This window comes from Halichoerus grypus, chromosome 11, assembly GCF_964656455.1.
Source record: "Halichoerus grypus chromosome 11, mHalGry1.hap1.1, whole genome shotgun sequence".
NCBI classification, from domain to species: Eukaryota; Metazoa; Chordata; class Mammalia; order Carnivora; family Phocidae; genus Halichoerus; species Halichoerus grypus.
In genome coordinates, this window is record NC_135722.1 from 6,734,832 (window position 1) to 6,757,657 (window position 22,826).

A 22,826-nucleotide genomic window follows, 5' to 3' on the forward strand; every position below is an offset into this window, starting at 1 on the left:
CATTGGCTGATGAGTGGATAAAGAAGATGTGGTGTATATATATGTGTATATATATATATATATATATATACACACACACACACACACACACACACACACACACACACAATGGAATATTACTTGGCCGTCAAAAAAGAATGAAATCTTGCCACTTGCAAGTTGGGGTCTGACTGTGGGGAGAGTGGCCACTTCACCCTGACTCCAACAGTGAAAGAGGTATGCACTAACCTTCCAAGTGCCTACGTTTGTGCATAACTTATTGGGTGGTCAAGCCTAATAAAATGGTCAGGATGAACATGTGATTCTTTTAAATGTTAAAATAAAGATTTTTGTATAGAAAAAAAAATCCATGATGTGGATGGAACTAGAGGGTATTATGCTAAGCGAAATAAGTCGGTCAGAGAAAGACAAATACCATATGATTTCACTCGTATGTGGAATTTAATAAACAAAACAGACGAACATAGGGAAAGGGAAGGAAAAATAAAATAAGATAAAAACAGAGAGGGAGGCAAACCATAAGAGACCCTTAACTATAGAGAACAAACTGAGGGTTGCTGGAGGGGAGGTGGGTGGGGGGATGGGCTAAATGGGTGATGGGCATTAAGGAGGGCCCTTGTTGTGATGAGCACTGGGTGTTTTATGTAAGCGATGAATCACTAGATTCTACTCCTGAAACTAATACTACACTATATGTTAACTAATTTGAATTTAAATAAAATCTTGGAGGAAAGAAAGAAATATCAAATATAACAAACATAATTATAAAATATTATGATGGAGAGTTAAGACCAAACATACCAATTATATTGATAAATGTAAATGTAAGGCTTAACTCACCTATTTTTTTAAAGTTTTCAGTAGGACTCAAATAGCAAGACCCAACTATGTGTTACCTACAAGAGAAACACCTAGAGCAACATGATTCAGAGAAACTAAAGGGGATGGACAAGTTATACCAGGTAAATGGAAACAATAAAAAATCAGAGGTAATGCTCTTGATATAAAGCAAAGTAGAATTCAAGTTGCGAAGCATTAAACATGACAAAAATATTCTGGAACTTGATCATTGTGGTAGTTTCACAATCTTGTGAATATACTAAAATGACTAGATTTTATACTTGAAAGGGGTGAATTTTATGGTATGTGAATTATATATCAATATGAAATTTTCTAATGATGGCGACTTTTTCAACGTATGAAGGCAGTGAATTTGAAGGAGCTCTCGATGGCCAAGCCTGGAACGAGTTAAGTAAGAAAATAATGATAATAATGGATTAAAACCTATAGAATGAGTAAATATGCATGAGCCCATGTTGCTATAAGTAAGTAATTGAATGAATAAATGAGGGAAAAGGGAAAGCTCTAGAATTCCAATTAATCAGGGGTGCCTGGGTGGCTCAGATGGTTAAGCGTCTGCCTTCGGCTCAGGTCATGATCCCAGGGTCGTAGAATTGAGTCCCGCATCGGGCTCCCTGCTCGGTGGAGAGCCTGCTTCACCCTCTCCTTCTGCTGCTCTCCCTGCTTGTGCTCTCTCTCTGTCAAATAAATAAATAAAATATTTAGAATTCTAATTAATCAATGTCAAAGGAATGTCAGAAATAGAATCACCACTAGGCAAACATCATAGTAGTAATAGCTTCAGGCAATCATCAGTGAATTCTTAAATAGTGGGAAAAGTGTGATAAGGGACAGATTATTTGCAGAGTCTCAAAATATCTCCCTATAAGATACTTATGAATTATAAAATAAAATATAGTAACTCTGGAGGGGAGAACTCTGACAAACACCACCTTCACCAAATGATTAGAGTTAACAGATTAGATTAGAGTTAACCAGTAATATGTGATGGGGCATCTGGCTGGCTCAGTCCAAGGAGCGTGCGACTCTTGATCTTGGGGTTGTGTGTTCGAGTCCCATGCTGGGTATAGAGATTACTTCAAAATAAAATCTTTTTTAAAAAAAATGCAGTGATATGCTAATGGAGAAAGGCACAATAGCGCTTCTGTGGTATTCTTGCCAAAAATAAATATCTTCAATGCAATTGGGAGAAAACATCAGGCAAATCCAAACTGAGAGAGATTCTCCAAAATAAATGGCCAGTGCTCTTCATAAGTGTCATGGTCATAAAAGAAAAAAAAAAAAAAAAACTAAGGAACTGTCACATATGGGAGAAGACTAGAAAGCATGATAATTAGATGTAATGTGGGATCTTCGGTCAGATCCTGGACCAGAAAATGGGCATTGATGGGAAATCTGGCAAAATTTGAATATTGTCTGCAAATTCGTTCATAGTATTGTATCAGTGCTACTTTCCTTCTTTTGATCATTGCACTCTGGATCTATAAAATGTCAACATTAGGAGAAGCCAAGTGAAGGGTATTTGGGAACTCTTTCAGGTTCTCTGTAAGTCTAAAACTAGTTCAAATAAAAGTTGAAAAAAAATGTGAGATCATCATTTTATATAAAAGAAGCCACTCCTACTTTATCCCTTGGTTCCCAGACCCTTATATTCTGATCAAAAGTGAAAAAACACAACATATAAGTCCTTGATTCAGAGGATTATTCTGTGTTTTCTTAGATTCCGTGTCTATTTGGCATCTGTTAGTTACAGCACCAAACTAACAGCCAAAGTTGTTTACATCTCCCCTGCGATCCAGAGCCCAAACCCTGAACCACCTCCTCTACTTACTTCTCAAATACCAAGTCAATATTCCCCTGCCCTAAATCAGCCCTGGTACCAGACACCTAGGGACAGTCCCTATGTCCCAAAGTCCACCAGAATTATTCAAACTAGCCAATCCTAAGCTGTTTACCCTGCCCTGCCTTGACTTTCCCACAGAAGCTCCCCAAAAGGCAGGGGCCTATGCCTTCCCTTCACTCCTCTCTGACTCCTGGTCAACTCTGGTGCTACCCATGTGGCCCTGGGTGGCGTGCTGTGCCCCTTGTTTCCAGGGGAACTGTAAGTAACATTGAACTTTTCTCTCAAAGACATTGACCTCTCCATGTCATCACTCAGTCACCACTATTGATGAAAATCTATAGGTACCATTAGGATAAGGACATACCATATCCCATAGGAGAGCTGCCTGAAGCTAGCAAGATATTGTCCCCCAGTAGGCAGAGTAACTGTTTTGAGTAAGCACCCCACTGTTCTATAAAGCCTGCTGTTCCAAGATGGCTCGAGGTAAGACCTGTGATGCCCATGGTCCTGGGCCCAAATGCCTCATTACTTTTGCAGTCAAGAGAGGTTCCAGGCTTGGAAGCAGTGCTGTGGGGTTTACGGCCAATGAAAATCCTGGCCGAGTGAGGCACTGTGGTCAGGGACAGCAAAGCCACCTCCAGAATAAGCAAACTCTGGAGAGGAATTTCTGCCACCTCCATCCCAGAGGCAATCCAGTGTCATCAAACTTAAACTGAGTGTCTGGCTGATCTCTTGGAATAGATTCTGCTATATCAGGAGTTCAGCACAGGACTCTCCTTTTGGACCGTGAGGCATTTGTCTGTGGCAGTGGTCAGATCAGCTTCGCTGGAGAGAAATTCACGTTGTTGAGCTCACCATGCAGTCTCCATCCCTGGCTCAGAACGACTTTTTTCATGAACCTATCAGGCAAGAATAGGTATGACTGGGAAATTAACATGTCACCTTCTACACCTTTATCCAGGAGATATAACATTACACTCTGAACCCATTCCAAGAAGTCTACCCACATACTTCTTTATTAGACCTCTTTGCCACTAAGTTCCTTTTTTTTCTTTTTTTTAAGATTTATTTATTTCAGTGAGAGAGAGTGCAGACAGCAGTAGGGAGGGGCAGAGGATGAGGGAGAGAGAAACCCAAGCAGACTCTGCCCTGAGTGTGGAGCCAGACCCAGGGCTTGATCTCAAGACCCCGAGATCAGACCGGAGCCGACACCAAGATTCGGACGCTGGACCAACTGCGCCACCCAGGTGTCCCACTAAGTTTCTTTTTTTTTTAATTTATTGAGACAGGGGCGCCTGGGTAGCTCAATTGTTAAGCGTCTGCCTTTGGCTCAGGTCCTGGGATCGAACCCCACATCGGGCGCCCTGCTCCGCGGGAAGCCTGCTTCTGCCTCTCCCACTCCCCCTGCTTGTGTTCCCTCTCTTGCTGTGTTTCTCCCTGTCAAATAAATAAATAAAATCTTTAAAAAAATAAAATAAAATTTATTGAGGCATTACTGACATACACTATTATATTAGTTTCAGGTATACAAACAACATAGTGATCTGAGCCACCAATTTTTTAATTACGTTCTTTCCATGTCCCAGAACATCTGCCTAACCTTTAGCTTCCACCATGAATCACTATAGAACAGTGGTTCTCAACTGGGAGGGGGGGTGTCTCATTTTCTAAGAGATATCTAGCAATAGATGGAGACATTCTTGGTTGTCACAATTGTAGGGGACTTGGGGGGGCACTGCTATGGCATTGAGTGTATAGAGGCCAGGGATGCTGCTAAACATCCTACAAAGCATAGGACAGGCCCCACAACAAGAATTATCCAGCCCCAAATGTCAGGAGTGTCAAGGTGGAGAAATCTTGATATACAGCCACACTGCTGGTCATCCTCTTTCTAGGCCAAGTGGATAACCAGCTGTCCACTTCTCCATCTGGACCCCTACCAATGGGCTATAATGATACAGCATTCTATGTCCAGTTGGTACCAGCTTATGATCCACACCATCTGTAAGCCCGGCTTAAACTTTTTATTCTTCAGCTAGTTGGTCCTAGAGAACTACCCATGAGGTCAAATACATAGTAAGCTGGAGACTTGACTGCAAAGCAGAAGTGGGACCCTGCCGGGCAGGAACAGTTAACTTCAAGAAATTATAGGGACATGTGGAATGAATGGCAGCAATGTAACAAGGGAATGTTACAAGCAGAAACTGGGAATACTTTGTTTACAAAGTATCTATAGTCTCATTTGAAAGCGGCTTAGATGAATTATAAACATATATTGCAAACTCTAGGGCAACAAATAAAAAAAATTATTTTTTTAGGGCGCCTGGGTGGCTCAGTTGTTAAGCGTCTGCCTTCGGCTCACATCATGATCCCAGGGTCCTGGGATCGAGCCCCGCGGGAGGCCTTCTTCTCCCTCTCCCACTCCCCCTGCTTGTGTTCCCTCTCTGTGTCTCTCTCTGTCAAATAAATAAAATCTTAAAAAAAAAAAATTCTCTCTCGCCCTCTCCCTCTGCCCCTCCCCACTCCCGCTCTTAAAAAAAAAAAAAATGAGGCAAAAACTTGGTAGAACTGAAAGGAGAAATAGACAAATGCACTGCTTGTGGGAGACTTCAACACCTTTTTATCAGTAACTGCCAGATCAAGCAGGCGGAAAATCAGTATTGATGTAGTTGAACAAAACAGTACCATTAATCAACTGGATTTAATTATAGAATACTTCTATAGATTATAGAATATTACACCCAAGAGCAGCAGAATACATGTTCTTCTCAAGTGCAGTGGAACATTCACCAAGAAAGACAACATTTGGGGCCATAAAACACACCTTAACAATTTTATTTTATTTTATTTTATTTTAAAGATTTTATTTATTTATTTAATTGACAGAGAGAGAGACAGCGAGAGAGGGAACACAAGCAGGGGGAGTGGGAGAGGGAGAAGCAGGCTTCCCGCGGAGCAGGGAGCCCGATGCGGGGCTCCATCCCAGGACCCTGGGATCATGACCTGAGCCGAAGGCAGTCGCTTAACCGACTGAGCCACCCAGGCGCCCCCACCTTAACAATTTTAAAAGAATAGAAATCTGTTCTTCAACCACAGTGGAATTAAACTAGAAATCAATGACAGAAAGATTGCTGGAAAATTCTCAAATATTTGGAGATTAACTAACACCCTTTAAATAACACATGGATCAAAGAAGTTTCAAGAGAAAATTTAAAGTATCTTGAATTAAATGAAAATAAAATATAACTTGTCAAAATCTGTGGGATTCAATGAAAGTTCTAGAGTGAGGTTTATGGTATTGAAGGCATATTTTAGAAAAGAAGATAGCTCTAAAACCAATAATCTAAGCTCCTGCTTTACGAAACTAGAGAAGGAAGGGGAATATAAGCCTAACGCAAGCAAAGGGGAAAAGATAACAAAAATTAGAGTAGAAATCAATGAAATTGAAAGCAGGAAATCAACAGAGAACATCAATGAAACCAAAAGCTGATTTTATGAAAATATCAGTAAAAATTGATAAGCCTCTAGCCAGACTAAGAAAAAAAGAGAGAAGACACAAATTACTAATACCAGAAATAAAAGAGGGGTCATCACTACTGATCCCATGGTCATTAAAGGGATAATAAAGAAATATTACAAACAACTCTATGTCCACAATCTGGTAACTTAAATGAAATGGACCAATTCCTTGAATGATATAAAGTAAGAAAACTTACACACAAAAAAATAGATTATCTGAATAGACCTCTATCTATTAAAGAATTTGAATCAATAATAAGTATATAAAATATAATAGTTACCATTATATATTTTTAATATATAACATAATTATAACAATAAACATGTGAGGTGATGGATATGTTAATTAACTGGATGGGAAGAACCCGATGTATCAAATCATCATGATGTACAATTTAGCAATAATACCGTGATAAATCTGAAAGAGATAAAAATCTATTTAAAAATGAACAACAATAAAAAATAATTAATAACCCTCCAAAAAGGAAAACATTGGGCCAGTTGGTTCCCCTGGTGAATTCTAGTGGTGAAAACCCATTTAAGAAAGAACAATAAAAATTCTCTATAATCTCTTCCAGAAAATAGAAGCAGAGGTAATACTTTCAAACTCGTTCTATGAGGTCAGCATCACCCTAGAGCCAAAACCAGATAAAGACATTAGAAGAAAAGAAAGCTACAGATCAATACTGCTCATGAACACAGGTGTAAAAATCCTCAACAAAATATCAGGAAATTGAATTCAATGTACATCAATTTAGGCTACTGATTTAAAAGAATAAACAATGTTACCAATGTTTCAGTGACTTTTAAAAACAGTAAGTGAATTATATATATCTGTAGTGGAATATATCTTAAGGAAAAAGGAAACTATAAAAATAAATGCTTAAACTGTGTTTGTTCATTATTGTTAGTTGTGGTGTTGTTATTTTTCTTCTGAGACTGTTGTGTATATAGTAGGGAACCAAGTGGATGAGAACTGGCATTTTTCAGTGCAAGAGAAAAAAAGGATACAAATGTACAAACAATGAGGCTAGTAAAGCCCTGTCCTCCTAGAAGTAACAGTAGGATCTCATGATGTATTTTCCCTTTAAAAGAGAAATCTACATATTTCCTAGCTTTGTCCACTGAAAACATCTAGAAACTGAGAACATCCACTAAAAACATCTAGAAACAATCTAGTGGCAATGAGCACATCTAGTTTCACATTGGTTTAGTAAATACAATTTCCTAGTAAGAAAACCAGGGATCCTTGGAGAAATGGATGATACAAGTCTGGGGCAGAAAAAAAAAGATAAAAATGTAAAAGCAATGAGGTACTAGATGAGCCAGGAACGTCTTGTGATTCTGGAAAACAAACAAAAAAACTATAAAAGACTAAAAAAAAAAGGTAACATAAAAAGACTCACGAGCTAACTTGAAGAGGCTTTCATTGGCAGGATGGGACAATGTGGGGATTGATAATAATAACCACAGGGCGCCTGGGCAGCTCAGTCGGTTAAGTGCCCGACTCTTGGTTTTGGCTCAGGTCCTGATCTCAGGGTTGTGAGATCCAGCCCTGCATCTGGCTCCGTGCTCAGAGTAGTCTGCTTAAGACTCTCTCCCTCGGGGCGCCTGGGTGGCTCAGTCGGTTGAGCATCTGCCTTCGGCTCTGGTCATGATCCCAGGGTTCTGGGATCAAGTCCCACACTGGGCTCTCTGCCCAGTGGGAAGTCAGCTTCTCCCCTGCCTGCTGCTCCCCCTGTTTGTGTTTGCTCCCTCCCTCCTTCTTCTCTCTCTCTCTCTCTCTGTGTCAAATAAACAAATAAAATCTTTAAAAAAAAAAAAAAAGACCCTCTGCCTCTCCCCTTCTTTCTAGAATAAATAATCTTTTTTAAAAAGAATAATAACCACAATTAGCTAAATTATATCAAAATGTTAAAAATCTACCATTTAATAATATTTTTTTAAAAGGGTCATAGTTGGAGCATGCCAAGGAAACAACTTATTATTTTAAAAACGGAAATAAAAGGAAAGCATCAAGCAATTATTTTGCTTTTCTTAAACTCACTGTACCAAGGGGCAACCACATAGTTGATGAGGGGGAGTTGTCTTTATAGAAGTATTATAGAGAGTGAAAGAAGAATGGTGGACTTAGGGGGGCCTGGGTGGCTCAGATGGTTACCTGTCTGCCTTTGGCTCAGGTCCTGATCTCCAGGTCCTGGGATCGAGTCCCACGTCGGGCTCTCAGCTCAGTGGGGAGTCTGCTTCTCCCTCTCCCTCTGTCTCTCCCCCTGCTTGTTCTCTCTCTCTCTCTCAAATGAATAAATAAAAAATCTTAAAAAAAAAAAAGAAGAATGGTGGACTTAGAATATCAGCTTTTTGTAACCCCTAATGAATGAAAGGATCTAGGTAGTGATCATCTATGACAGCTAACCTCACAAAAAAGAGACATGAGGTATCCCCTGACAGAAAAAGATGCCACCCCCTTGAAATAATCTTGCCTCCTCCCCCCAGAGAATCTGATGACACTTCTAGATTTTACTACTAATTTGCAGGAAATATAGGACAGATGACCATGACCCTAGGAACACAATCAGTAGAATCCAGACTGTGGGAAAGTTGCAAAACCAAAAATATAAAAATAAAATCTAACATCTACTCCTGAGTTAAAAAACAGTTAGTAGGGGCGCCTGGGTGGCTCAGTCGTTAAGCATCTGCCTTCGGCTCAGGTCATGGTCCCAGGGTCCTGGGATCGAGCCCCGCATCGGGCTCTGCAGGAAGCCTGCTTCTCCCTCTCCCACTCCCCCTGCTTGTGTTCCCTCTCTCACTGTCTCTCTCTCTGTCAAATAAATAAATAAAATCTAAAAAAACACAACAACAACCAGTTAGTAGTATAGCTTTAACCAGACATGTGTAACAAATCGAAAGGCAGCTTCATGATTATTGGTGAAATAGCAAAGCATTCCCATGAAAATTTCAGGAAAAAGAAAATGATGTCCACTGATATTAGTAACATGTGAGATTGTTCTGAAAGTGCTAGAAAATGCTACAAATTACACAGTGCAATGAAGAAGCAAAGTTATCATTGTTTGGAAGTGGAAGGACTTAATTCTGGAAGACCCAAGAAAATAAACTGAAAACTCTTAGAAATAATAGAAGAATTCAGTATCTATCTGGTTTAAGAACTAATGTGTGAGAATCAACAGCTTCCCTGAAAACTGTGTCTGCAGACCAAATCCAGCTCACTTCTTGTTTTTGCAAATGAAGTTTTTCTGGAAGACAGCCATGCTTATTTATTTGCATATTGTTTATAGCTGTTTTTATGCTACAATGACAAAGCTGAGTAACTGTGACAGAGATCATATGTGAGATTTGCCAACCTCTGCTTTAGATAAAAAATAGTTAAAAATAAAATGGAAAATGGGGCACCTGGGTGGCCCTGTTGATTAAGCCACTGACTCTTGATGTTGGCTCAGGTCATGATGTAAGGGTTATGAGATCAAGCCAGGCATCAGTTTCTGTGCTCAGCTCGGGGTCTGCTTGTCCCTCTCCCACTGCTCCTCCTGTTGCTCTCTCTCTCTCATAAATAAATAAAATCTTTTTTAAAAAAGTCTCTTTCTCCCTCTCCCTCTGCCCCTCCCCACTCCTTCGTCTCTAAAAAAAATAATAATAAAATGGAAAAAATCTAATTTATAACAGAAACAAATAAAAGCTATCTAGGAATAAACTTAAAATATGTAATAACTATTATATACAAAGAAAACTTCACAATTGCACAGACATAAAAGAAGATGTGAATAAATGGTATTATGTATCTTTTTCTTGATAGAAACTAAATAAAGCAAGACTCTTTGATCTGTTAATACCCTCCAGCCAAAGACTACCAGGAATACATCTATAGTTGGACAAATGGGTTTATTATTACTCTTACACTGTTGGGCATCTCAGTAAGAGGGTGTTTAGGAAGGGTTTATAGGATTTGGGCTTGTGCTAGGTGATTTGGGGGAGGGTTTAAGAAAGCCATAGTTCTGGGGCGCCTGGGTGGCTCAGTCGTTAAGCGTCTGCCTTCAGCTCCAGTCATGATCCCAGTCCTGGGATAGAGCCCCGCATTGGGCTCCTGCTTGGTGGGAAGCCTGCTTCTCCCTCTCCTATTCCCCCTGCTTATGTTCCCTCTCTCACTGTCTCTCTCTGCCAAATAAATAAATAAAAAGAAAAAGAAAAGAAAGGAAAAGAAAAAAAGAAAAGAAAGCCATAGTTTTTCTCTGGATTGGATACTGTCAGGAAGTGAGAGTATTTCTAGGATGGGATATGTTAACAAATTTTACCTAGACAAAAGCTAAAGCTGTAATTGGTAAAGGTCACTTATATTACCCAAGAAGGAGGGATGTTTCATCATTTTTGTGGTTTGGACAATGTTCCTGTCTTTGTTGGTGTTCACATGATTATAGAGTGATCTTGTTTTTGTCTTGATCCTGCACGTCACAGAGTGACTTCGTCTGATGTTGATGTTCTGTGAAATTTTTCATGTTTAACAGAACACCACGCACGGCATCTGGATGTCTGGAGGTGTGTTTCACTTTCTCAAATCTATAAATTAAATGCAATTGTAATCTTAATTGCCAGTTTTGTATGTGTTTGTTTTATGAAAGAACTTGAGAAAACATATCTAACTTGGGTATCTGAACAAATAAACATTAGAGAGGACTTAAGAAACCAAAAAAGAAAACGTACTGCGAAAACAAAAAAGACATACGAAGAAAAGATTGATAAATCTACTACAAAGAAATAAAAGTCACGGTTTGGAAAACAAGACACAAACTCAGATAAAATATCAACTCATTTGAGGAAGGGCTGATGACCCCGTAAAACAAACAAGCAACTCTCCCTACGAATAACATAAAAAGAGTACTTTTCGGAATAGTTTTAATTTTTTACAATAAGAACGTACCACCGAAAAACATTTTCAAGAAAAAAAGACTGGGACTTGAACACAGAGAGGCGGGGCTCACAGAGGCTCAGAGGAGCCTCAGGGAAGGACTACACCTCCCAGGAGCCTCTGCGCTGATCGTCCCCGGCCTCCCGACAGGCTCCGCGCGTTTTCCGCGCCAGCTTTGGCCTTAGCCAGCAAGCGGCGAAGGATGGAAAGCAGCGACGAGGCGGCGGTCGAGAAGTGCCGCATCCACTTGCGCCCCGGCACGCTGCGCGACGCCGCCCACGCCACGCTGCACCTTCTGCCCTGCGAGGTCCTGGTTAACGGACCCGCCCCGGTGGAGCGCTTCTTCACCCCTGCCATCCGCCAGGGTCCAGATGGTGAGTGCTCAGCGCCGGACTACGACTCCCGGCAGTCCCCGCGCCCACGCCGCGCTCTCCTCGCCGAGGAGCGGCGCGAGGGCTCCTGGGGATGGTGGTCCACCGGCGGTGGGGGGAGGGCTCCAAGGGGCTTGCCCAGCAAGGCCGGAATCAGGCCCTCACCGAGACCCTGCGCCCGCCTCCTACAGGACTCGAAGTGTCGTTTCGGGGCCGCAGACTACGGGGCGAGGAGGTGGTGCTGCCGCCCGGCCTCGAGGGATACGTGATGGTGATGGAAGAGAAGGGAGAGGTGTTGCTGGGGAAGGACTTCTCGGAGGGTTCGTCGAAACTGCGAGAGCAGCAGGAGCTGGGGGAACCCCCAGAGGCGCTGGAGCGGGACTTCGTGAGCACAGGGGGTCAGGGCTGGAGGGGGGTGCGGGCGGCCGCGGTGTCCCGATGTTGAGCCGGGCCCCTTCCTCAGGACCAATTTATCAGAGCCACCGCCAGTTTCAGCCGCTTCACGCTGTGGGGCCTGGAGACCATCCCCGGTCCGGATGCCAAAGTGCGCGGGGCCCTCACCTGGCCCAGTCTGGCTGCAGCGGTGAGTAGGTGGACGGGCCTTCACCTTTCCAGGCCCCATCCATTACCCTGTGACTTCACGGTTATTCCCTGGGTTGTCCAGAATCTTGCCCGAGTGGATTTGGGGCTTCTGGGCTGGGGAGTACAATGGGGCAGATGGAGCTTGGGTCTGAATGGAGGATTAGACTGGTCAGGAGCAGTGTGGCTTCCCCACCTCTGACCTGTCTGGAAGGGGCTAACATTCTGAGTAGCTTGGTCCCTCCGAGAGTATGTGGGCCACCGAGTCACTATATGTCAAAAATCCAGTAGTGACTCCTGTTGCAGATTCACGCACAGGTGCCTGAGGACTGAGAACTGGAACTTGACATTGAAAGCCACCGCTCCCTCCACCCCAATAAACCAGCTCTTCATTTTGGAACCACTGTCGGATTCCATCACCCCCCAATAAACAAGCTCTTCACAGCACCTGTGAGTTTGTGGACACCTTGGGAGTCCCTAAGTTGGCACTGCCCCTTCTCCCACAAGAAACTTCTATGGCTCTGGCCTATAGAAACAATTTATTGCCAAGGGGCAGTGAGGGCAAGAGAGGCCAGAACTTTGCAGCCAGTACCCACCCCGCCCCCCAACTCCTATTTTACAAAAGAAATTTTTACAGCCACTGGCCCTCTGTCCAGAGTGCACCCCCCCCGCCCCCCTCGCACTGTACACAGCTGCCTGGCTCCGTAGAGTCCCTGGTTCATAGCAGGGCCAGACCTGCAGCCAGCTGACCTTGGAGCTGACCTGAGCCCTGAGCTCACCTCGGTGCTAGGCACCAGCCAGGCCCTACCAGACCTGTCCTCTCCTTATAGAGCTGTCCTCAGCCCCACCTCCCTTGGTGTGCCTCTTGGGGGCCCCGGTAGGGCTGGGATGTGCTGTCAGCCCCAGTTCTGCTTTGTTGCCACTGCCATGGACAGTGTCTGGTCACCACTTCCCCCTCTTGCTCCAGTCCTTGGGAGTGAAGTGCAGACACTTGGAGTCGATCCGAAGGAGCCGCTTGAGCATAGCTCTTTCATGTCCATCCACGATGTCCTCCGACAGTGTGAGGATATACTGGCCCTGGATGGGAGATAGGGCCAGGGGGAGTCAGCCCACGCAGGGCCTGCACTCTGCAGCCCTACACACACCTGTCTCCCCTGCCTGCCTCCCTACCTTGTAGTAGTTGATGAGGTTGAGGTACTGTAGAGTGGAAATGACATCCTCCTTCTTGATGCTAGTGATTTCACTGATCTCGCTGTGGGAGGGCAAAGATCAGGTCCTCGGGAAGCCTTCATCTCTGCCCCAAGCCCCCAGGAACCCCAGGAGTGAGGACGGGCCATGCCATGCACCCCCAGGATAGGAGGTAGGGCCAGGCTCACTTGATGGTGATCTGTGGCCTCTCCCCGCTCTCTGACTTCAGCCCCATCAGGATCTCCAGGATGGTCTGGGACCAGTAGCTCCGGTAGGATAGGAGGCCAAGGTCTGAGAGGGGCTTCTCAGGGGTCCCCGTTTTCCCTTCCACTTTGGAGAGTTCATAGCCTACAGCAAGGGAGCAGGAAGGGGTGGGTAAGCGATCACACCTTTGTGCAACCAGCGTTTCAGAACATGAGTTAGAGAAGTAAACTGCCTGGTTCTCATCTCGGCCCCGCCATGTGGGAGTCTGTGACCTGGCACATGGGGCTTGTCTGCTGCGTCTGTTTCCCCAAAAAGAACTATGGAGCATTCATTCTTCATCTCTGTGCTGTGGAGGGTTCTGAGGGAGCAGCTATAATCCACCTGGAGGAGTACTCGGGAGCCAGGGGAGTGCAGAGAAGATGACACGAAAGGCAAGTGCCTCTGATTTTCATCCTTCCAGCCTCTGCCTGGGTCTCTGAGAGGGAAGGGAGACCCCCACGTGCGGTCTAGGCCTGAGAATGTTTGGATTTACGGTCACATCAGTCCCCCCAGCTGTGACCCGAGGAGCATCAGCTGCTCCAGGACCAGGCCGCCCCAACTAGGTGTTGACAGGAAGCAAGAGAGAGGCACCAAGGCACTTCCCAGGGCAGAAGGCGGCCATTCCTCACAGGTAACTGACGCCTCCAGAGGTTCTCTCACTCTGCTCTCCTCTACCCTGCTGACTTCTGGCCGCTGGCAGACCGTTCCCAGTGAGCCCTCAGGCCCCGTGAAACCTTACATAGCTTGGTGTCTCTTGGCAGAGTCTTCATTCTCTCCCTCAGGGTCCTGGGGTGTCTCCCATCACCTCTAGAAGCCCTTCTTCACCCTCAGTCATAATTATCTTGGGTCACGGACCTTTCTGCCCGCCCCTCCCCATCTTTACCAGCCAGCCTGGCCCAATCTCCTGCGACTTCCACCAAGCAGCCTGGCTGGGAGCAGGACAGAGAGGCTGCTGCTTTAGAGAAAGGCAGCACGGAAGGGGAAGGGGGCACGGCTGCGTTCTCACTCAGCTTCGCTGGGCCTGCCAGTGCATGTGGAGTCCTGACAGATCAGCTGGAGGCCACACTCGCCTCAGCAGGGAGCTCCCGGCCCCTCCCTGGCGAGGATCTACCTGCCCTCAAGGACTGCCCGCAATGGGCACTTCTTCTGGGGCACCTGTCCACTCCTGCGGGGCAGGACTGAGCACATCACACTGGTGACCTTGCCCACGTCCTGTCTCCACTGAGGTCTGAGCTTCCAGACTTAGATTCATTTTCTTTAAGTATCTGCCCGTTCTACCAAGCTGGGGGCTTCCTAAGGATTCTATTAATAAAGTTCCTCAAATGGACCATGACCTGGATCAAGTCAAGCCTCTATGTCTTCACCCAACAGCTCAGGCTCCCTCCTATCTCTCAGGTCAGAGCTTGATTATCCCAAGGGTTCTGTTAAGTGGTGAGCTGAATGGAGTGGGGTAAGCTGCTGGGAAGCAGAAGGGGGCCTTGCAGTTGGGGGACACAGAAGAGTTCATGTATGCAGGGGCAGAGTCGCTCGTGGGCTTCATGAGATGGACCTGCCCGAATCCAAGGAGCAGAAGCTAAAGTCATATGAGTCAGTGCTTCTTGCTTTTGCTGAGTTAACAGCATTTTGAACATCCACTGTGTGCAAGGCTCAGGCCACAACTAGGGAAATAAAGCACTGGTCCTCACTCAGGAATTTGTATGATGGCCCAGAACCAGACAGATGAGCAACAGGGGCTCACCTGGCTTCTGCCCAGGGCTCTCGGGGGGAGCATAGGAGTCAGATTGGGAAAAGTTGGGTGGTGCTTAGAACTTTAGCCAAGGAAGAGTGAGGGGCTGAAAACCTAGCCCAGACGAGCAGGGCGGTCACCCTGAGCAGGGAGAAAACCTTGGGAGAGTCCCAGCTTTCTTTCTGGCCAGCTCACCTGGTGGCAGGGCTGACAATCACAGCAACCCAGAATGCTATGGGGGAGGCGCGATGGCAGCACGGGCCCCGGGCCTGGGCCAGCAGGTGCCCGGCCCCAGCCCCCAGCCCCCGGCCTAGCGCGCAGATACTCACTGAACTCGATCAGCAGCTTGCCATAGCCCCGGCGCTGGTAGGGAGGCAGCGTCAGGATGCAGGCCACGTTGTAGTCTTCTGTGGATTCCTTTTCCTGCAAAACGGGAGTGGGTGAGTGAGGAGGGGACACGGCTCGGGGCAGGGCTGAGAGAGGGTCCGGGTGAGTGCTCACCTTGGAGAAGTAGCCCACGATGTGGAAGCCCTTGCAGTCATACTCTGTCATGACATAGAAGAGGAAGGGGTCTGTGTCATAGTACAACGTCTTGTGGTCGAGGAAACACTTGGCCAAGAGACACAGGTTCTGGGAATAACTCTGCAAAGGAAAAGGCCTGTCACCACTCTGGGTACCCTGTCTTAAAACGTGGCCGTTGTTGTGGTTTCTTTACCCGAGGCTGATACGGGACGAGCCTTCCTCCCTGGGGCCTGCCCCATTCTCTCAGTCAGGCTGTCCCTGCCGCTCAGGCAGCTACTTCTCGGTGTCACGGAGCCCGGGTACCGGCTCCGGGGTAGTGTCTGCCCAGCTGCCCTGCTGGGGAGCCGGGGCAGCTTTACCCCTGTTCCCCGCACCTGCAGCTAACTCCTGCTGGGGGGTGGGGGGGCTTCCACTGCCCTTTGCTGTAGCACCAACCGCCAACACACTGTGGCGTGTCTCCAGGAAGACAGACCCTGCCAAGGCTTAGGAGAGCAGCTCTACCCTGGTGACAGTCTAAGAACCTGCCTGTCAAAAACCACAACGCTCTCCCGCCGACAGTCACACCTACTGGAGACTGATTTCCTGTCCTACAACGGAGATAAGGTATTCTGAAATTGAAAGTAACAGCCTTAGGGGCGCCTGGGTGGCTCAGTTGGTTAAGCATCTGCCTTCGGCTCAGGTCATGATCCTGGGGTCCTGGGATTGGGCCCTGCGTCAGGCTCCTGGCTCAGCAAGGGGCCTGCTTCTCCCTCTCCCTCTGCGTGCTGCTCCCCGTTTGTGCATGCGCGCTGTCAAATAAATAAAATCTTAAAAAAAAAAAAAAAAAAAGAAAGAAGAGAAAGTAACAGCCACAGGGGTCGCTCCAGCAAATGATTAACCTTGCTGCTCTGCTTTACCTCTATACGGATGTTCTCCTGCACCTCAGACATGGCTTTCTAAGCAGCCTGCGGGGCACTGCATCCGGATGCCTGAGTCCACACTTAATAACAGGACAGCGGTGAAAGCAGCATCTCCCTCGAGCTTCCTCAGCACCCAGCCAGAGCGCTCCCCTCGGTTCAGGATGCCTCCCTCTCCCTCACTGCCCTCCATGCCCCAGGGGCGGTCTCACAGTCTTAGCTGAATGCATCCACATTACTTCCTCCTTCCTCCCTGCAGCCACAGACTAAGGCAGGTGTGAAGCCCAAAACCTGCAGTGACCCCTGCTCTTCCCCCAACTGACCTTCTTCTCACCACCTGAGCTCCCGTCTCTTGGAACCGCCTCAGCTCATCCTCTCTGCCTTTAAGCCACAATGATCTTTACCTTTCACACCATCTGGACATCCATGCCTGCCCTTCAGAACCCCACTGCTTGGGATCCCCTTACCTACCTTATCCTTCGTGTCAAGGATCAAAGATCCCCTCCTCTGGGAAGCTTTGTGGGCCATCTCCGGGTCCTCATAACCCACCCTTTGTTTCATGACACTTACCCCTGGGATCTGAGTGGATGCTGGCAAATCTGTTTTTTCTGTGGACTGTGAACTCAGAGATTTTGTCTAATTACTGATCATCGTTATACCTCCCATTACCTGCCTTACAGCACGAACTCAACAAAAATGGGATGAACTAATCTGCTGGCCAGACTGCTCAGTGTTTTCCTGAACAGGGAAGAGCTGTTCATTTAATTTCCCCCAGACCACCAGTGCCAATGACTCCCCACTGCCCCTCAGCCACAGACCTTGTTCTTACGGCCGTCAATCTCAAAGAAAGAGATGGTGCCCTTGCGGTAAATCTCGTTGCCCGGAGGATGTCGCAGGTCACACTTGGTCTGAGGAAGAGAGGAGGATCAGAGGCAGGGGCAGGGTGGGGGGGTGGTAGGAAAGCAACCCCCCAGGGCCCCTCATACCAAGTGACGCTGCAGACACTTGAGGCTCCGGCCGTATTTGAGGCAGAACTCACAGAGGTAGAGGACGGGCAATGTGGTGAGCTCCTGTGGGTACGGAGAGAAGTACCACGGCTTCAGGCGGTGCCGGCCCAGCTCGATGCACTCAATGTTCTTCATCCGGGTGACAATGTCGTCGTGGCTCCGGTCAGACACCAAACTGCCAGTCATGCGTGGCGCTGACGGTATTCCATCTGAGCTGTCCTGGGAGTCCTGTCCGGGGCCAGTGGAAAACACCAGGTTACAGGAGACAGCTCAAGCAGGACACCTGACAGCTCGCATAACCCTTCCATAGCTTTCCTTGTTCGACCCTAACAACCACCCTATGTTGGGGGTAGGCGGGGGGGGGCCTGGTACTGTATTATATCCCCTGTTTTACAAATAAAGAAAAGGAAACTAGGAAAGTTCTCAATTACAGTTTGAAAAAGATCACCCAATGACTGACCTGAACCAGCTCTACCTGACTCCTAATCCTTCCAACAACCATCACTGCCTACCACCGATTACTTTTTTTTTAATTTATTTATTAAAGATTTAATTTACTTATTCATCAGAGAGAGAAAGAGCAAAGCAGGGAGAGCTGCAGGCAAAGCAGGCAGAGGGAGAAGCAAGCTCCCTGCTGAGCAAGGAGCCCGACATAAGACTTGATCCCAGGACCCTGGGATCATGCCCTGAGACGAAGGCAGATGCTTAACCGACTGAGCCACCCAGGCTTCCCTAGTTTAATTTTTAATCTCTACACCCAAGGTAGGGCTTGAACTCACAACCCCGAGATTGAGAGTGGCACGCTCTTCCGACTGAGCCAGCCAGGTACCCCTTCTTATTTTTAAACCAATCACTGAACTCTCCATCCTGCCTATGTTCCCTCCCCTTTTCACCCAGCTTCCCTCTTCCCCAGACGTACCTCGTCAGTGCCCAAGCAATTTGATTTTCGCTTCCGTCCTGGCTGAGCTGCCACTGCCCTACGGGCTGATCCATTCTGCAAGTAAAGTGGTGAGAACGGAAGGGAGGGTGGTGAGAGGAGCCTGAAAGCGGCTGCCAGAGGGAAAACAAAAGGAAGAAGAAAAGGGTTTGGGGGACTCACCTGGGGAAAAACTGAGGCTGGGGCTGTCTCGCTGGGCACTGGAGTTGCTGGTGAAACCACCTCCACCTTCCGTTTCTGCAGAGAGAAACCAAGAAAGGTGGGTCAGAAGGTAGGGAAGGTGGGACCTCAGAGGAAAGCAAGGTCCCTGGAATTGCTGAGGGTACCGTTGAGCGGTGGTTGGGCTGCAGGCAGGAGCTGGAGGAGAGCGGCTGGTCAGGCTCGCCACCGGGAATGGCCTCCCGCTCCTTGGGCAGGTTGAAGCGGAGTGTGATCTGGACCGGGATTGGCAAGGTCTTCCCGCTGGCCTGGGCGGAGGCCGGCTGTAGAGATAGGTCCAGGGTCTTCCTCTGGGGTGGGGATGGTGGTGGTATGGGAAAGGGGAGTAGGGGCCCCTCAACATGGAGTAATCAAGCCCCACCCTCTGCCCTCTCAAGGACATAGGAATAGCTACTGGATTCTGGAAGCTACAATTTGGCCCCCATCCTTTGCAAGCTGAAGCCAGAGTGGAAGGGTGCAGCCTTCTACCCATCCAAAAGCCCCTGAGGCCAAGAGATGAGAAAAGTAGGAGGCAGGAGAGAAAAGGTGAAACAGGGGACCTACTCACCACCTCTCTCTCTGGAGAGCCGGGGCGAGACCCAGGAAGTCCGTTCTTGGTGGGGGTCTTGGCCTCTTTCTTGGGGAACTGAATCTTCTTTAGGTCCAGCCGCTCGTGGGTCACCCATTCATCCAGGCGTTTGTTGACTGCAGCAGTGGGGATGGCTCAGGAAGGAATGCCAGAGGCTGTCTCCCAACCCCACCCTGCAGCCCTACCTCACCCCAGCCCAGGACTCACAGTCAATGTAATGGACGTAGAAAAGCTTGCGGCCACTGATGTCCTTCACGCTCAGGATCTCGGCCAAGGCTGTGGGAACAACACAGGCAGGAGCTTTAGTCGAGCCAGGCGATGAGAATCCACCCTCCTGAGACCTGATCTCCACCCCCAGGCCGGATCGCTAAGCCCCAGCACTTGGAAGCTTTCTCCCAAACCCCCTTTAGTCACCAAGTGCCGCCCCCTCTCCAAGCCCCGCCCTGTTCTTCGGTGCGGCAGAAAGCCACGCCCCTCGGGGGGTATCTGCGCCCCGCCCGCCCCAGGATTATAGAGGCCCCACCCCCTCCCGAGGGTTCGGTTGGCTCCCTCCCGCCCCTCGCCCTCAGGTTCCTTAGCCCCGCCCCCCGACGTCACTCACGCCACTCATCTTCGTTGTCCTGGTTCCGCCGAAGCACGGGCAGGCGGCAGCCCTCGATTATCTCCCCCTGGGGAGACAGCGCGGCGCCAGGGTCGGCTACTGGGGGGCCTCGGGTTCTACCCACCTCCCCTGGCTCCCTCCGCCCCGCCCCGGGCACCGGACTCACCACCTCCGCCATCTTCCCTCCCTCCACTGCCACTTCCGGCCCCTCTGGGAGACGTCACTTCCGGGACTGAACGCGCTGTAGGCCCGCGCCTCCTGAAGCCGCTCTAGAAGAAGACTTTTGAGAGACACCGCTGCCCAGCTGGAAGCAGGCAACCGTGCCTCTTGGCTGGCGGGAGAGTGGGGTGTTTTAAGTTTCGGTCCGAGTCCTGGGCGGAATCCCCGAAAGGCGCACAACGATTGGAGGAAAGCGGAGTCCGTCACGTGACGCCCACCGGGTGCGACGCCGGTCACGTGGCTACGGCGCGGGTCACGTGGGACCAGGTTTGTGCTTCGAGGACGGCCGGGGTCGGGCGTCTCCTAGTGGGAGCAGGAGGTGTCGCCAGGAGGAACTGCGCGTGCTTGGCGCCGGGGGCGCGGTGGGGGGGGGGGGGTACTGGCGGGGACTGGGAGGCTGGAGAAGTGGGCGGGACTGCGAACCGACGTTGTGCCTGGCGGGTTTGTAGACTTCCTTCCTTGGGGTTGGGGATGCAGATGTTTCGGCTTGTTTTGTATATTAGATTTCTCAAAAAATAATATTCATACATGCATTCAGCAGACATTTAGTGATCCTCTAGCATGTGCCAGGCATTATTCTAGGAGCCTGTAATACACTAGTGAATATGGTAAAGGAGCCTGACCTCATGGAGCTTACAGCCTTGTGGGTTGGGAGGAAAGAGAGAGGTATAGATAACAAGTGTATTTAAAATTAAATTATTTAGTATATAAAAAAGTGATACGTATTATGAGAACACTAAGTGCAAGCCAAAGGAGATGGGTAGGGAGGTTGCAGTTTTAGAGTACTCAGGGCAAGCCTGGCTGTAAGTCTATTACTTGAGCACAGCTTTAGAGGGGTGAAGGAATGAGCCAAGCACATATCTGGGAGGAAACTGTCCCCCCAAGACAGACCACGATAAAGGGGAGAAAAGTATGATCTCAGATCATCAGAAGAAAATGTCTAGAGTGAACATTTTGGTTGATTGTCTTGTAGAACGGGGGTGGGCAAACTGGCCTGTGGGCCAAATCCAACCCTCTGCTCGTTTTCCTACAGCAAATGGGATGGTTTTTATATTTGTTAATGGCTGGAAAAACATCAAAAGAAGAATATTTTGTGATACATGAAAATTATGAGGTTCGACTACTCCTCATTTATGTTTTATCTATGAGGCCTTTACATTAAGACTGAATAATTGTGCTGGGGTATGGTCCACAAAACCTAAAATATTTACTGTCTGGCCCCTTACAGAAAATGTTTGCCGACCTCTGCTTTATAGACTATTGTGTTGTCTGTTCAATTCAAAAGTAGGTTCTTGATTGTGTATATTGTGCTGTTCCCAGTTCATTTTCTTAGCAACATAAATTGAACCCTTGTCACTGAATACTCTATAGCACTACTTCAATGGCTACATTGTGTTTTGTTGTTTAGATGCATCTTAGCTGCCATAACCAATTGTTGTTGAATATTCCAAGTTATTTCTGATTTTCCCCTATTACAAACAGTGCTACAAGCATTCTTCTTTATATGTACAACTTTCTAGATATTCATCCCAGCATGATTTGCACAGAAGATATAAATGGGGTAATGATTTTATCTGCCTTTTGGAAAGATCACCCTGCTGGCACTGTCCTTGGATTGAAGGAGGTAAAACCAGAACAGGACAAATCGGAAGACTGTCAAAATTGGCCGTTTGCTGATAACAGTCAATAAATAAATAAATGTTTATCCAGGGCCTGCTGTGTATCACAGTTAGCACTAGTTCAGTCCCTGCTGCCTTGTCAGAGTCACAAGCAACCCATGTTAATCCCATGGCTGCTTCTTAATCCTCTTGGCAGTGGCATTTGGCATGGTTGGTCATTGTCTCGTCCTTGAAACACTCTTGTCCTTGTTTCCAGGATACCAGACCCTCCTGGTTCTCATCCAACTTCCGTGGCTGCTCCTTATCTCCTTTGCTGGTTCCTCTTCCTCTCCATGACCGCTAAATGTTCACGGGCCCCAGGTTCAGCCCTGGATTTCATGTCTGTTTCTACACTCTCCCTTCATGATCCCCTGCAGGCTCATGGCTTTAAATACCATTCATGTGCTGAGGTTTCTCAAATTCATATCTTCAGCTTAGATCTCTCCCCGCAACTCAGCCCTCACTGCCCGTTCAGCATCTCTACCTGGTTGTCTAGAGATCATGTCCAAAACCAAACTCCTGGTCTTCCTTCCCAACTGTCTCCTCCCACTATCTTTCTTGTCCCTGTCAGTGATGCTTTATCCATCCAGTTTCTCAGACCAAAAACCTTGAAGTCATCTAATTTTCCTCTCACACTCAGCCAGTCAGCAGACACTCTAGGCTCTATCATTTCTGTCTGCCTTCACCACTACCACTCTGATGCAAGCTACCACCATCTTCTCCCAGAACTATTGCAATAGCCTCATCCACAGGAACAAGAGGGATCATTCCAAAATATTAATTCACACCCAGGTGCCTGGCTGGCTCAGTCAGTTAAGCATCTGACTCAGGTCATGATCTCAGGGTCCTGGGATCTAGCCCCTAGTCAGGGAATCTGCTTTTCCCTCTGCCTCTGCCCCTCTTCCCACTTGTGCATATGCACACATGCTCTCTCTAATAAATAAATAAATTATT

At 47.5% G+C, this 22,826-nt stretch overlaps 3 protein-coding genes across 7 annotated transcripts in view; 2 read left to right on the forward strand and 1 right to left on the reverse strand.

Moving 5' to 3' along the window:
• Window positions 1-11,190: 11,190 nt before the first annotated feature.
• RNASEH2C (ribonuclease H2 subunit C) lies at window positions 11,191-12,535 on the forward strand. Its single transcript, XM_036077627.2, has 4 exons — window positions 11,191-11,512; window positions 11,701-11,894; window positions 11,973-12,092; window positions 12,395-12,535. Exons 1-4 carry the CDS (start codon window positions 11,341-11,343, stop codon window positions 12,419-12,421), a joined length of 513 nt encoding a protein of 170 aa, XP_035933520.1. The 5' UTR covers window positions 11,191-11,340; the 3' UTR covers window positions 12,422-12,535.
• Window positions 12,536-12,608: 73 nt separating this feature from the next.
• Window positions 12,609-20,312, reverse strand: KAT5 (lysine acetyltransferase 5). 5 transcript variants are annotated; one of them, XM_036077623.2, is made up of 14 exons: window positions 20,162-20,312; window positions 19,996-20,062; window positions 19,602-19,670; window positions 19,374-19,510; window positions 18,934-19,089; window positions 18,770-18,844; window positions 18,590-18,664; window positions 17,650-17,898; window positions 17,482-17,571; window positions 15,747-15,887; window positions 15,575-15,668; window positions 13,465-13,624; window positions 13,259-13,340; window positions 12,609-13,165 (listed from the first exon to the last, which is right to left on the reverse strand). In XM_036077623.2, the coding sequence occupies exons 1-14, from the start codon at window positions 20,171-20,173 to the stop codon at window positions 13,031-13,033; spliced, it is 1,542 nt and encodes a 513-aa protein (XP_035933516.1). In that variant the 5' UTR covers window positions 20,174-20,312; the 3' UTR covers window positions 12,609-13,030. The 5 variants fall into 5 exon arrangements, with proteins under 5 accessions (XP_035933516.1, XP_035933515.1, XP_035933518.1 ...); XM_036077622.2 differs by having other exon boundaries at window positions 18,934-19,116; XM_036077625.2 differs by lacking the exon at window positions 18,934-19,089.
• A 28-nt stretch (window positions 20,313-20,340) lies between these two features.
• Window positions 20,341-22,826, forward strand: part of RELA (RELA proto-oncogene, NF-kB subunit) — a 44,122-nt gene continuing 41,636 nt past the window's right edge. The window contains exon 1 of the mRNA XM_078057775.1: window positions 20,341-20,481. The gene's annotated coding sequence lies outside the window, so the exon portion shown is untranslated. The remainder of the gene's footprint in view (window positions 20,482-22,826) is intronic.

What these genes read in the sequence shown, in the direction of transcription:
- RNASEH2C (XM_036077627.2), top strand. Translation starts at nt 11,341, where the DNA reads ATGGAAAGCAGCGACGAGGCGGCGGTCGAGAAGTGCCGCATCCACTTG. An exon ending in AGGCGCTGGAGCGGGACTTC is followed by an intron (nt 11,895 to 11,972) that starts GTGAGCACAGGG and finishes CCCCTTCCTCAG; the next exon opens with GACCAATTTATCAGAGCCAC. An exon ending in GGCCCAGTCTGGCTGCAGCG is followed by an intron (nt 12,093 to 12,394) that starts GTGAGTAGGTGG and finishes CTCCTGTTGCAG; the next exon opens with ATTCACGCACAGGTGCCTGA.
- KAT5 (XM_036077621.2), bottom strand. Translation starts at nt 20,173, where the DNA reads ATGGCGGAGGTGGTGAGTCCGGTGCCCGGGGCGGGGCGGAGGGAGCCA. An exon ending in AGTGTCTGCAGCGTCACTTG is followed by an intron (nt 17,572 to 17,649) that starts GTATGAGGGGCC and finishes TCTCTTCCTCAG; the next exon opens with ACCAAGTGTGACCTGCGACA. An exon ending in CAAGCTGCTGATCGAGTTCA is followed by an intron (nt 13,625 to 15,574) that starts GTGAGTATCTGC and finishes CCCTTGCTGTAG; the next exon opens with GCTATGAACTCTCCAAAGTG.